The sequence below is a fragment of the Aquila chrysaetos genome (assembly GCF_900496995.4).
Source record: "Aquila chrysaetos chrysaetos chromosome W unlocalized genomic scaffold, bAquChr1.4 W_unloc_2, whole genome shotgun sequence".
NCBI classification, from domain to species: Eukaryota; Metazoa; Chordata; class Aves; order Accipitriformes; family Accipitridae; genus Aquila; species Aquila chrysaetos.
In genome coordinates this window covers 5,656,705-5,670,431 of record NW_024470322.1, presented here as the reverse complement: position 1 = coordinate 5,670,431, position 13,727 = coordinate 5,656,705, and the positions used below count along the sequence as shown (strand labels likewise).

The following is a 13,727-nucleotide window of genomic DNA, read 5'->3' as shown; positions in this document are numbered from 1 at the left end:
GACTGTATTTCTCCACATCAAAAGACATTCTACATCTAAGGATACTTATCCTTGAAAAAATTTACCGAATCTGCATAGTAACAGACCTGCACGAATGAAGAAAGAAGAAGCAGGACAAGGCAGAGACTTACAAGAAAGGGGTACATGAAATGTATATAAGGAATGTAACGGTAACATAAAGTTGCGAGCCTGTGGCGGAGCATTGCCTCCCCGGCCGCCCAGCGCTGTTTTGCTCTCTTATCGCTTGCTAATAAATTCGATTTTTTTTATCCAATACAAATTGGCTCCTCCAATTTGTCACGAGCGTTTATAACACTAGGAGGCTCCTAATGAATCTTGCTCATCCACTTACATATTTCTAGCAGAAGAGAGTACTGAAAAATAATATTCAGACTACAGGAGGGGAATAGATAATTGTGTGCAAAATCTCCTAATTTCTTTGCAATAAACAAATATGCAAAACAATACATCCAAGACAATCAGACTGTTGTAAAATACTGTTGAAGTACTGCCCAATACAATTTCTTTTGAGATCAAGAATTTGACCTATGTGAATAAATGTGTGCTACTGAAACATATTTATTTCCTGGGAAATAGATTGACATACTGCAATAACCTCATAATAGTAGTGGAAGGGCTTCACTGCCTAGATATGGACACACAAACATTTTTACGAAAGTGAGGACAACAAATATTTAAAGTCCATCTATTTTTTTAAAACTACAAACTATATGCCACAAACTACCACTAGCTTAGACTGAGATTAATCAGTGATGCACCCCTGACTTGAAAGAACCATCTATTTGGCATTCCACTTTTTTTTTTTTTTTTTAATGGCAGCCTAGCATACCAAGACAGATCAATAAAGCAGAGCTGAAGAAAACACAATGGAACAGATAGGATACCAGGTTTAATATCTGACAGGGAGATCATCACTGGAAAGAACTGAACTTATTGCTGCTGGTCTGCATCACTGACAGATTTTCCCAATCCCAGGGCAAGTTGTTCTTAAGGAAATATACTAAAGCCTTGTCAAATAAATTAAAATCTAGTGCTAAGATTCTAGTGAATCTCTGTGTTAACTAGAACTGAAATTTTTCATATATTTTATCAAAAATGCTGTAGGTAAGATGGGTGCACATCTCTTTGGCATGTCCTGATCTAGTCACAAGAAGAGAAACTACATTTCTTGCTCTCTCATTGAGGATAAAGTGCCCATATGGATCCTCATGTGTTCCTAGATGGTCATTAATCTTTAGTCTTAAATGTTATTTAAACTTGTTTACTTGGGAAAAAAAAAATTGCCTCCTTCTTGCCACATGACTAGAATTAATTAGCAAAAACTTCAACTAAAACACTGTTAATATGTGAAGAAAGTTCCAAATATTTTATTTATTGATTGTAAAAGCACATCTCATTTAAAATTTCATTTGAAGGAGCTGACAGTGAAAAATAAACTAGAACACCACATTCTTTTTACTGGTAATTTTGTGTAGAATGAACTGTCAAGTTTTATTTATGTCACCATAATAAAGCAAAGAATCCAAGACAGATAAAGCATCAAGTTATTTTTACCCATTTACACAAGACCTTTCACCTTAGAATCAGTATGAATAAAATAGAGCATGCCCAAAGAATACAACATAAAGGAGAAAAAAAGCAGAGTGAGCGAGCGAGCTTCTGATCTAAATATAGAGAAAATTCAAAACACAATAGATGTAAAACTAATAAAACGAAATATGTGGCCAGGTGACATACAGCTTAGGTCTATGACTTACTGCTATAAAAACAAATGACTGATTACAAGAACAAAAGCAGGTTTCAAAGGAAAGATCCAGGCACTCACAAAGATAACACAAGGCAAACTTTTATAACAGTCAATAATAAAAGCAGTTAAGCAGTTTTAAAATAATAATTTTAAAAAATAATCATTTTTTAGCAGCTTGTGAAGCCCTAAACGTTTCATACTAAACATCAATAGCATGACATCCCTCCACTAAATCCGGAACCCTGTCTGGCTTCATGTGTTCTCTGGAATCAGGGATTCTTGAAACACAACATTCCTTGATTTATGCAGTCCTTCTAACAGGAGACTGCCCATCACACATGGACTCTGGAATTAACCCGTGTCGTGGTTTCAGCCCAGCCGGTAACAAAGGACCACACAGCCAATCGCTTGCTCACTCTTCCCCACCCCCTTCCAGTGGGATGGGGAGGAGAATCAGAAAGGAGAAAAAAAAAAAAAAAAAAAAAAAGAAAACGGAACCTCGTGGGTTGAGATAAGGACAATTTACTGGGACAACACAAAAAGAGAAGTTACAACAACGGTACTAATAAAAGAATACACAAAACGAGTGATGCACAGTGCAACTTCTCACCACCCGGAATCCGAAACCGGGAGAGAGCCTCCCCCCAGCTCGCTCCCCAGTTACATACTGAGCATGATGTCACATGGTATGGAATAGCTCCTTGGCTAGTTCAGGTCAGCTGTCCTGGCTGTGCCCCCTCCCAGCTTCCTGTGAAAATTAACGCTATCCCAGCTGAACCCAGGACATTATCCACCCCTTATTCTATACCATCTACATCATGCCCAGATCCTACATTTCCCAATTAATCACCACCACTTCCCTTGTCTTTGAGATATATATATATATATACATATATATATATATATGGACACCCCAACACACAAATAGCATTCCCTTAGTCTATGAGCCATCCCTCTAATGTGTCCATCAATTTTATTTAGTCCATGACTTTGGGGCTCCATCTGTTGTAACAGTCCTTCAAGATAGGAGATATGGTGTGAGGTGTTGGATTGTTGCATGCTGCCTCTGGAGCTCGCGGCTGGTACATTTGGTGCAATCCACGCCCTTGGTCTGCAGGTTGAAGATGTTGATCTTGAGGAAATCGCTGGGTGCCAGTTCAAGTTCCATCACTGTTGCACTTGGCTCAGTTTCAAAGTCCATCCTTCAGTCATTTGGGTAATTCTTACTGTAATACCCTTGATATGGCATAAAGCCACTATAAATATAATGACATACATTGGCAGGTTATTTAGCAGTTAACATCATACAGCGTAATTCACTGGCTATTCTCTCCCAAAATCAAATCTCCCTGAGGTACACATCGAACTTCCCCATCCTTCTGCATCAACCACCAGGTGTACCCAGGTCCTTGAGCAAAAGCAATGCCACAAATGGGTTTGTCTCTGGCAGAGGCAGGACTAACCCAAACTGTCTTCCCTAGCATACTCTTCATGTACACTACAGGGACTTTATCCCCTTCTACAGTATGTGGAAATCTTGGTTGGGTGGGGCCAGCCCGATTGACAGATCATCTAGTATTAAATAACCAGGTGGCTTCTGCTAAATGTGTATCCCAATGTTTGGAAGTTCCACCCCCCATTGCTCTCAATGTAGTCTTTAACAGTCCATTGCATTGTTCGATTTTTCTGGAGGCCGGTGAGTGATAAGGGATGTGATATACCCACTCAATGCCATGCTCTTTGGCCCAGGTGTCTATGAGGTTGTTTCGGAAGTGAGTCCCGTTGTCCGACTCGATTCTCTCTGGGGTGCCGTGTCGCCATAAAACTTGCTCTTCAAGGCCCAGGACAGTGTTCTGGGCAGTGGCATGGGACACAGGATATGTTTCCAGCCATCCAGTGGTTGTTTCCACCATTGTAAGCGCATGACACTTGCCTCGGCGAGTTTCTGGGAGTGTGATATAGTCAATCTGCCAGGCTTCCCCATATTTATATTTCAGCCATCTCCCTCCATATTACAGGGGCTTTAACTGCTTGGCTTGCTTAATTGCAGCACAGGTTTCACATTCATGGATAACCTGTGCAATAGTGTCCATGGTCAAATCCACCCCTTGATCACGAGCCCATCTATATATTCCATCTCTTCCCTGATGGCCTGAGGTATCATGGGCCCACGGAGCCATAAATACCTCACCCTTATGTTGCCAGTCCAGGTCCACCTGAGACACTTCAATCTTGGCAACCTGACCTGCCCGATGATTGTTTTGATGTTTTTCAGTGGCCCAATTCTTGGGTACACGAGCATCTACATGACATACTTTTACAACCAGATTCTCTAGCTGAACAGCAATATCTTGCCACAGTGCGGCAGCCCAAATGGGTTTTCCTCTGCGCTGCCAGTTGCTCTGCTTTCATTGCAGTAGCAACCCCCACAGGGCATTTGCCACCATCCATGAGTCAGTACAGAGATAGAGCACTGGCCACTTCTCTCTTTCAGCAATGTCTAACGCTAGCTGGATGGCTTTCACTTCTGCAAACTGACTCGATTCACCTTCTCCTTCAGCGGTTTCTGCAACTTCTCGTGTAGGACTCCATACAGCAGCCTTCCACCTCCGATGCTTTCCCACAATGCGACAGGACCTGTCAGTGAACAGGGCATATTGCCTCTCATTTTCTGGCAGTTTATTATACAGTGGGGCCTCTTCAGCACGCGTCACCTCCTCTTCTGGCGACATTCCAAAATCTTTGCCTTCTGGCCAGTCCATGATCACTTCCACAATTCCTGGGTGACTGGGGTTTCCTATGCGAGCTCGTTCTGTGATCAGTGCAACCCACTTGCTCCATGTGGCATGAGTCGCGTGATGTGTAGAGGAGACCCTCCCTTTGAACATCCAGCCCAGCACTGGCAGTCGGGGTGCTAAGAGGAGCTGTGTTTCAGTACCAGCCACTTCTGAGGCAGCTCGAACTCCTTCATATGCTGCCAATATCTCTTTTTCAGTTGGAGTATAGCGGGCCTCAGATCCTCTGTATCCCCGACTCCAAAACCCCAGGGGTCGGCCTCGGGTCTCCCCGGGTGCTTTCTGCCAGAGGCTCCAGGTAGAACCATTCTCTCCAGCTGCAGTAAAGAGCACATTTTAACATCTTGTCCTGCCCGGACTGGCCCAAGGGCTACTGCATGAACAATCTCCCGTTTAATTTGTTCAAAAGCTTGTTGTTGTTCAGGGCCCCATTTAAAATCGTTCTTCTTCCGGGTCACTTCATAGAGAGGGCTTATAATCAGATTGTAATTTGGAATATGCATTCTCCAAAACCACATGACACCTAAGGCAGCCTGTGTTTCTTTTTTATTAGTCGGTGGGGACATAGCTGCTATTTTGTTGATCACATCCACGGGATCTGATGACGTCCATCTTGCCATTTTATTCCTAAAAACTGGATCTCCTGGGCAGGTCCCTTGACGTTACTTTGTTTTATGGCAAAACCAGCCTTCAAAAGGATTTGGATTATTTTCTTCCCTTTCTCAAAAACTTCTTCTGCTATGTTGCCCCATACAATGATGTCATCGATATATTGCAGGTGTTCTGGAGCTTCACCCTTTTCCAGTGCAGCCTGGATCAGTCCATGGCAAATGGTGGGGCTGTGTTTGCACCCCTGGGGCAGTCGATTCCAGGTGTACTGGACGCCCCTCTGTAGTGGGTTGACCCTGGCTGGGTGCCAGGTGCCCACCAAAGCCGCTCTATCACTCCCCCTTCTCAGCTGGACAGGGGGGAGAAAATATAACAAAAGGCTCGTGGGTCAAGATAAGGACAGTTTAATAAAGTGAAAGCAAAGGTCGCACGCGAAAGCAAAGAAAAACAAATTATATTATTCTCTACTTCCCATCAGCAGGCAATGTTTAGCCACTTCCTGGGAAGCAGGGCTTCAGTACGCGTGGTGGTTGCTCCAGAAGACAAAAATGCCTCCCCCTTCCATCTCCCTTTACTTAGCTTTTATATCTGAGCTGACATCATATGGTATGGAATATCTGTTTGGTTAGTTTAGGTCAGCTGTCCTGGTTATGTCCCCTCCCAAGATCTTGCCCTGCCCCAGCCTGCCATTGAGGAGGGGGCAAAAATGTTGGGGAGACAGCCTTGATGCTGTGCCAGCACTGCTCAGCAGTAGCCAAAACACTGGTGTGTTATCAACACCTTTCTAGCTACTAATGCAGAGCACAGTTCTATGAGGGCTGCTATGGGGACTATTAACTCCATCTCAGCCAGACCCAATACACCCTGCAAGTGAAAGCAAATTGTGGCCTGCACTCCACTGCCAAAGGGATTGAGAAAAATGCATTAGCAATGTCAATTGTGGCATACCACTTAGCTGCCTTTGACTCTAGTTCGCATTGAAGTTCTAACATATCCGGCACAGTAGCACTCAGCGGCGGGGTGACTTCATTCAGGCCACGATAGTCAACTGTTTAGTCTGCACTCCCCATTAGATTTCCGCACTGACCACATGGGACTATTAAAGGGTGAGCGAGTCTTGCTGATCACTCCTTGGCTCTCTAATTGGCAAATCAGCTTATGGATGGGAATCAGGGAGTCTCGGTTGGTGCGATATTGCCCCCAGTGCACTGTTGTGGTAGCAGTTGGCACCTGTTGTTCTTCAACCCTCAGCAACCCCACAACCAAAGGGTCCTCAGAGAGACCAGGCAAGGTAGACAGCTGTTCAGTTCCCTCCATCTCCAATGCAGCTATACCAAAGGCCCAACAGTAGCCCTTTGGGTCCTTGAAATACCCTCTCCTGAGATAGTTTATGTCAAGGATGCACAGGGCCTCTGGGCCAGTCACAATGGCGTGTTTCTGCCATGCATTCCCAGTTAGATTCACTTCAGCTTCCAATACGGTTAGCTCTTGGGATCCCCCTGTCACACCAGAAATACAGATGGGTTCTGCCCCTTTATAACTTGATGGCATTAGAGTACACTGTGCACCAGTGTCTACTAGAGCCTTATATTCCTGTGGGTCTGATGTGCCAGGCCATCAAATCCACACCATCCAGTAGACCCCATTTTCCCTTTCCTCCACCTGGCTGGAGGCAGGGCCCCTCTAATCCTGGTTAGAGTATCCGTTACTCGCTTTTCGCACACATGAATCAGAAGTCCCTTCAAGAGGATCAGAAATGAGATCAGCCCTTCTACTGCATCTGGGGGACTGCTCACAGGAAACTGGAGCAGCAGTTTTCCAAGAAGAATCCTCTTTTCTGATTGCTTTTTCTCGCAACTCCCGTACCCATGCATCCAGGACTGAGGTAGGTTCTCCATCCCACTTCCTCATGTCCTCTCCATGGTCACGCAGGTAAAACCACAGGTTAGCCCGTCGTGTGTACTTTCTCTCTCCTCTCTCTTGGGCAGAAGAATGCTTACTCCTAATAGCTGCGATGCGGGCCTGTACAGGTGGGGAGGAGGACATATCCACTTTGAATTGCTGGAACTCTCGGGACAATTCCTCTACAGCCTAGACACAGGCCCGTAGGAAGAGAGACTTCCTTCATATTGCCGGAGTTGGACAGCCAGTTTGTCCACCATTTGTCCATAGCCTTCTTTCCAGGACATTATTGCCAATGAGTTGGCATAGGTTGGTGGTGCACTTTGTAGAAACTTCCGCCACATGGGTTGTGTGCATTGGACTTCATCTGGGTCTGTGGGTGACTGCGCATTTTCTGGATCATTATAAATCACCTCCAGCACGGCTAATTCCCTCAGGTACTGGATACCTCTCTCCATGGTGGTCCACTTGCCTTGGTGACATGTAACTTCATCCTTGAAGGGGTATTTTTCCTTCACACCTGATAGAAGTCGCCCCCAGAGGCTGAGGACTTGTGTTTTTCTCCCAATCACCTTGTCAATGCCCCCTTCCCTAGACAGGGATCCCAACTGCTTGGCTTCCCTACCCTCTAATTCCAAACTACTGGCCCCATTATCCCAGCATCGGAGTAGCCAGGTAACAATGTGCTCACCTGGGTGGCGACCAAAAATCTTTTCCCATGTCTCACAACTCACTCAGGGATAGAGATCGGGTAATTATTTCAGGTTCTGCCTCTTCCTCCTGTTCTCGCGATGACCCTGGTTCACTTTCATCTCTCACTAAGCGAACCAATTTCTTTGTGTGTTTCTTCTTATGTACAGGGGCGACCGATATTGGCATAGGTTGGTTCTCTGGTTCAGCTGCAGTGCCTGTCGCCGGGGTAGGTGTAGCCACAGTGCCTGTCGCTCTGTTTTCCCTCTCTTCCCCCTGAGGGTGCTGCCTAATATCAAGCAGTGTTTGGTAGATACTGGCCAGGGCCCAGCACAGTGCAGGAAGCTGTGCGTGTCTGGAATAGCCACAGCATTTTCCTTTCAAATATTCTACCACTTCATGAGGGTCCTGTAGTTGTTCGGGAATGAAGTTCCAAGCCACTGGAGGTGAGAAGTTCTCTAGATACCTGCCCATATCCTCCCACATGCCGTGCCACCCATGAATATCCAGCCTTGAGACAGATCTCTGGGTGGTATTCTTAAAAACCCTTTTTGTAGCCCTAAACAAGACCTGAAACATATTCAGGAGGCATAGCACTAACAGCATGCTGGCTTGCGCATCCCAAGGATATTCAAAATCCTCAAAAGCTGTTGTAATTAGCCAGGAGAAAAGGGAGGTGAACGGACAGGGGGAAGTATCCCCCCCAAGTTCCCCATTGATTGGGTGCGATTACCAATAAATTCCGATAGAAGGCGCCCAAAGTATGGAAATGATATCACTGCTGCATACAGATACCAGCTTAACCTCATGACCAGCAATGTAATCATTTCATAAGTCGACATTACCCAGTGTAGCAAAATGATAATCCTGATCCCTCTCCCAGAGGTGATAAACGTAACCGCAGGGAATACACAGAGCATATAAGAACTTACACAATGCCACCATGTGAACAAATGAACCAACATTGTGACTAGCAGCTATTTAACTAATATAAGAAATGCATATAACAAATTTGTTTTACCACGCTCTGGCCAGATCTGTCGTTATCTCAACCCTTTGTGCCCCACATTGGGCGCTAAAAAGGACTGTCGTGGTTTCAGCTCAGTCGGTAACAAAGGACCACCAAGCAGGGGCTCGCTCACTCTTCCCTGCCCCCCTCCAGTGGGATGGGGAGGAGAATCAGAAAGGAGAAAAGAAAAAGAAAAAAAAAAAAAAACCAAACAAAAAAACAAACCAGAACCTCGTGGGTTGAGATAAGGACAATTTACTGGGACAACACAAAAAGAGAAGTTACAACAACAACGGTACTAATAAAAGAATACACAAAACGAGTGATGCACAGTGCAACTGCTCACCACCCGGAACCCGATGCTCCACCAAAAACCAAGAGCCCCCCCCCCCCAGCCCGCTCCCCATTTATATACTGAGCATGATGTCACATGGTATGGAATAGCTCCTTGGCTAGTTCAGGTCAGCTGTCCTGGCTGTGCCCCCTCCCAGCTTCCTGTGAAAATTAACTCTATCCCAGCTGAACCCAGGACAACCCATTTCACTTAGCGGAAAGTTTTTTGTCACTTCATCTCACTTTGAAACTATGCAAATGTCAGTGTCACCAAGTACCTGCCAGATCCATGATGGTTACATTTTGTGGAAATTTTTTTTAAAATTCTTTGTTGAGGTCTATTTCAGGCCAAAACTGAAATTTTGATGAAAAAATCCAGAAAACAAAGGCTGGTTTTTTTGGAGAGCTTTTACTGCAAGAAACCTTCACTGAAACAGGTCCTCAATTAGCCTCTTGCAAGTTTTTTCTATGCATCATCTGGTGTCGGTAAGTGAATAAGACAAAATTCTGAAGCAGACATATCATTAATTTCATCCAGAACGGAAATTCTTACGTTCAATGTAGCAGCAACAGCCGTCTTCTATAAAGAACATCCATTTAGGAAGTTGTCACATTTGCAGATTTCAGTTCTATCCCTTCCATCCCATAAAGAAGAACCTGGGTTATTTTCTTGTCCATACATATCACTCCCTTTTCTTTAACCAACCTAGTTTCTGTCCTGGATTCAGCTGGGATAGAGTTAATTGTCTTCCTAGTACCTGGTGCAGTGCTATGTTTTGAGTTCAGTATGAGAAGAATGTTGATAACGCTGATGTTTTCAGTCCTTGCTAAGTAGTGTTTAGACTAAAGTCAAGGATTTTTCAGCTTCTGATGTCCAGCCAGCAAGAAGGGTGGAGGGGCACAAGAAGTTGGGAGGGGACACAGCCAGGGCACCTGACCCAAAGTGGCCAAAGGGGTATTCCATACCATGTGATATCATGCCTAGTATATGAACTGGGGGGAGTAGGGTTGGGGGGAATCGCCGCTCAGGGACTAACTGGGCATTAGTCAGCAGGTGGTGAGCAACTGCATTGTGCATCACTTGTATATTCCAATCCTTTTATTATTACTATTGTCATTTCATTAGCGTTATCATTATCATTATTAGTTTCTTCTTTTTTTTTTCTATTAAACTGTTCTTATCTCAACCCACAAGTTTTACTACTTTTCCTGATTTTCTCCCCCATCCCACTGGGTGGGGGGGAGTGAGTGAGCAGCTGCGTGGTGCTTAGTTGCTGGCTAGGGTTCACCACAACATTTCTCAACATCTTAATCTAAAATTGTAATTTTTTATGATCATACTAGAACTTGCTAATACCCTAATTCTACATCTATGGTCAAAAACTTTGAAAGACTGGTAATTTTTACTACTTAAATTATTGCTTTTCTACCAAACATGATGAAAAACTGGGATTAATTTAAATAAACTGCTTGACAGCCAATGTGACGTTTCTAGCTTTTTACTTGTTTTTTAATTCAAACCTAAAAATTAGAAGCTTGTTATTAATTGATGCTTAAGAGTCACTATTCAGTTCTAAGCAAATGGAATAAACCTAAATGTTCTTGTAGGATATGAGAGATATTTTAAAATGCTTGTTGATTTTTATATATTTTGCATGTTACTGTAACACAATGATAAACTTAAACGAAAACCACAAACAGTATATTAGAGAGCCAGGATTAGCAAGGATGAACACTTACCTTTCTCTTATAAAGTCTGCTAAGTCTTTTGTTGACAAATGTCCATGTTTCATGTTGTGATAGAGGACATCAAAGCCATTGTTCCTTTCCCCCTAAATATTAATAATAAAAAGAAAGTAGAACTATGAAACACAACATGCTAAAACAATTACAGAACAAAATATAGAACCTATGCATTTTAATAACTGATCAAGTTTCATCAAGTGAATGATTTCTAATGCTTCAGCTTTTTACCAATTGCCATTAGTTCCCTTCAATCCCTTATATATAAAACAAACTAAAATCACCTCAGCAGCCACTACTATCCTTAGAATGACAACTCTTCTATTACATATTTCTAGACTATATTTAAAGCCATTTATTTTCTAGATTTGTACAGGTCTTGTATTCTTTCACTTCCCATCTTATTAAACACATACTTAATACTGCATTCCCTCTTCATTCCCTCATATCTTTCATTATTTCCCATGAACTAAAATTCACGCTTTGGGATCACTGGATATCCCACCTCCCCAGTTCTCCATACTTCATGGATATTTCTCTGTTTTTTGTAAAACTGGTAAAAATCTCTAACTTCTTCCTTCTCACAGGTAACTTCCCTTTGTCTATTCTTAAGTTTAGTTTTAAAACTTAAAACATTTTCCAATCAGTAAGGTATATCTCACCATTAAAACTGAGACACTACCCTAAAAACTGATTAACTCAGCCAGCTTATCACCTCTGGCACCATGGTAAACTTCCCCCAAACAGGAGAAAGCAACAATAAATGAAAGAAAGGTGAGGCAAGGCACTGCATAACACCACTACTACTATAAGAGTTTGCCTGTCAAACTATCCATTCCCCTCCTGCCTTTCAAAAGCTTGAGATCCATAACGCTGCTGCTACTAAAGACACGGAAGCATGCTCTCAGGAAAACTGCACACATGTTCATGGGAAGCAGAATCCTGGACTTTTCACAATAGCAGCTCTACATCTCCAGTGAAAGAAGCCTGAGGATTTGGTCAGACGCCACTCCAATCACTTCTGTCCTTTTTGTTCTGGAAAAATTTGTTTGTGCAGCCATAAGGCACACCTGATCAGGGAAATTATACAGCTGAAAAATAAAGCTAGCAAATAAAAATAAAGATCAGTGATCTGGATCAATCAGTCTTTATAGTATGAAATTGTATGAACTTTCTTAAGATTATATATAGTTTACATTGTATACTGCACAGTCATGGTTCAGTCAGCATGACTAAAGGACTCCAGCTCATTGCAAGGAGGAGGATGACAGCCCTCACCCTGAAGAATAAAGGGTACCCCTGGACTACCCAGATCACACCAGCATCCCAGCCCCTCTGACACCTCTGTGAAACCCTGCCGTTATCTGGCATCAGAGATAAGTAACTGTAGCAAGACTGACTCCAGGGACATCTAGATCAGGAAAGAAGCAAATGGATGATGATGCCATAGAATTATAGTTGCTTTGCAAAACAGTAGTGTGTGTTAAGTAGCGATTGGTCAAATCATGCTGTACGTGAATGCCAGAAAGGTATAAGAACCCTCTGTAAAACTGCGTTCAGGGTACCCCAATTTGAATGGGATACCTCATGCACATGAATAAAGAATTACTCTTGTAATTCTATACTTTGTGTCCTAGCCTATCTCCTCAGTCAGCACAACCCAGTTGTGAAATTTTTGTAACAATAAACGCAGCAGATAGCAGAAATTAGATGAGACCTTCCACTCCCATACAGAAGCAATTACCATCCACTGCTATGACTGACAGACAGTGAAGTTAGATGCAGATTCTTCTAGAAGTTGGATCTTGCAGAAAGAGGAATCTCTTTTATCATTTATAATATCAGGTTATATGCAACAGACTTCCACATCAGTTTGAAAGACCATTCTGAATGTCATTTCAGGGGTAAAACACCATCTGTTGTTTTCTGTTGAGTAATGATGGGATCATCCACAACTGTAAAATTGTGTATGAAAATGCAAAATGTAAGCAGGCCCTCTCCACACAGGCTCCATTTAATTACTTTGGAGTTGATTAGTAGTTTTCTCCTTTTTCCCCTAGAGCTATCAAAACTCTCTTCAGAAGCTAGTGTTCTTGTTGAGGTTTCCCATTTTACACTGCCATAAGAGAGCTCTTCTGTGGATATAGTATAGATGTCTCCTGACAGCAAGTCATAAGAGGAAACGGCTTCAAATACAAGTAAACACTTCACTTACATAAGCCTACAATGAAGCATTACTGACCAACTTTGCATACAAAATAAATTAAGAGTCATGGTGTGCTGACTTTGGCTGGAATAGAGTTAATTTTATTCATAGTAGCTAGTATGGGGCTATGCTTTGAATTTGTGCTGAAAACAGTGTTGATAACACAGGGATGTTTTCGATACTGCTGAGCAGTGCTTACACAGAGTCAAGGCCTTTTCTGCTTCTCACCCCACCCCACCAGCGAGTAGGCTGGGGGTGCACAAGAAGTTGGGAGGGGACGCAGCTGGGACAGCTGAGCCCAACTGACCAAAGGGATATTCCAGACCATATGACATCATGCTCAGCATATAAAGCTGGGGGAAGAAGAAGGGAGACGTTTGGAGTGATGGCATTTGTCTTCCCAAGTAACCATTACGCATGATTGAGCCCTGCTTTCCTGGCAATGGCTGAACACCTGCCTGCTGATGGAAAGTAGTGAATGAATTTCTTGTTTTGCTTTGCTTGTGTGCGCGTCTTTTGCTTTCCCTATTAAACTGCCTTTATCTCAACCCATGAGTTTTCTCACTTTTACTCTTCTGATGATCTCCCCCATCCCACTGGGGGGGGGGGGGGGGTGGTAAGGGTGGAGTGAGTGAGCAGCTGTATGATGCTTAGTTGCCAGCTGGGGTTAAA

The 13,727-nt window shown here is 43.3% G+C and overlaps 1 protein-coding gene across 11 annotated transcripts in view; it reads right to left on the bottom strand.

Moving 5' to 3' along the window:
• The window catches only part of LOC121232947 (F-BAR domain only protein 2-like), a 114,768-nt gene that overhangs the window by 93,103 nt on the left and 7,938 nt on the right, over positions 1-13,727 (bottom strand). For all 11 annotated transcript variants that reach the window (XR_005931771.1, XM_041121472.1, XM_041121469.1 and 8 more), the window contains one exon: positions 10,847-10,938. Coding sequence is in view for 10 of the 11 variants with exons in the window: in XM_041121466.1 (XP_040977400.1) it covers positions 10,847-10,938 (92 nt within the window). In the remaining variant the exon portion in view is untranslated. The remainder of the gene's footprint in view (positions 1-10,846; positions 10,939-13,727) is intronic.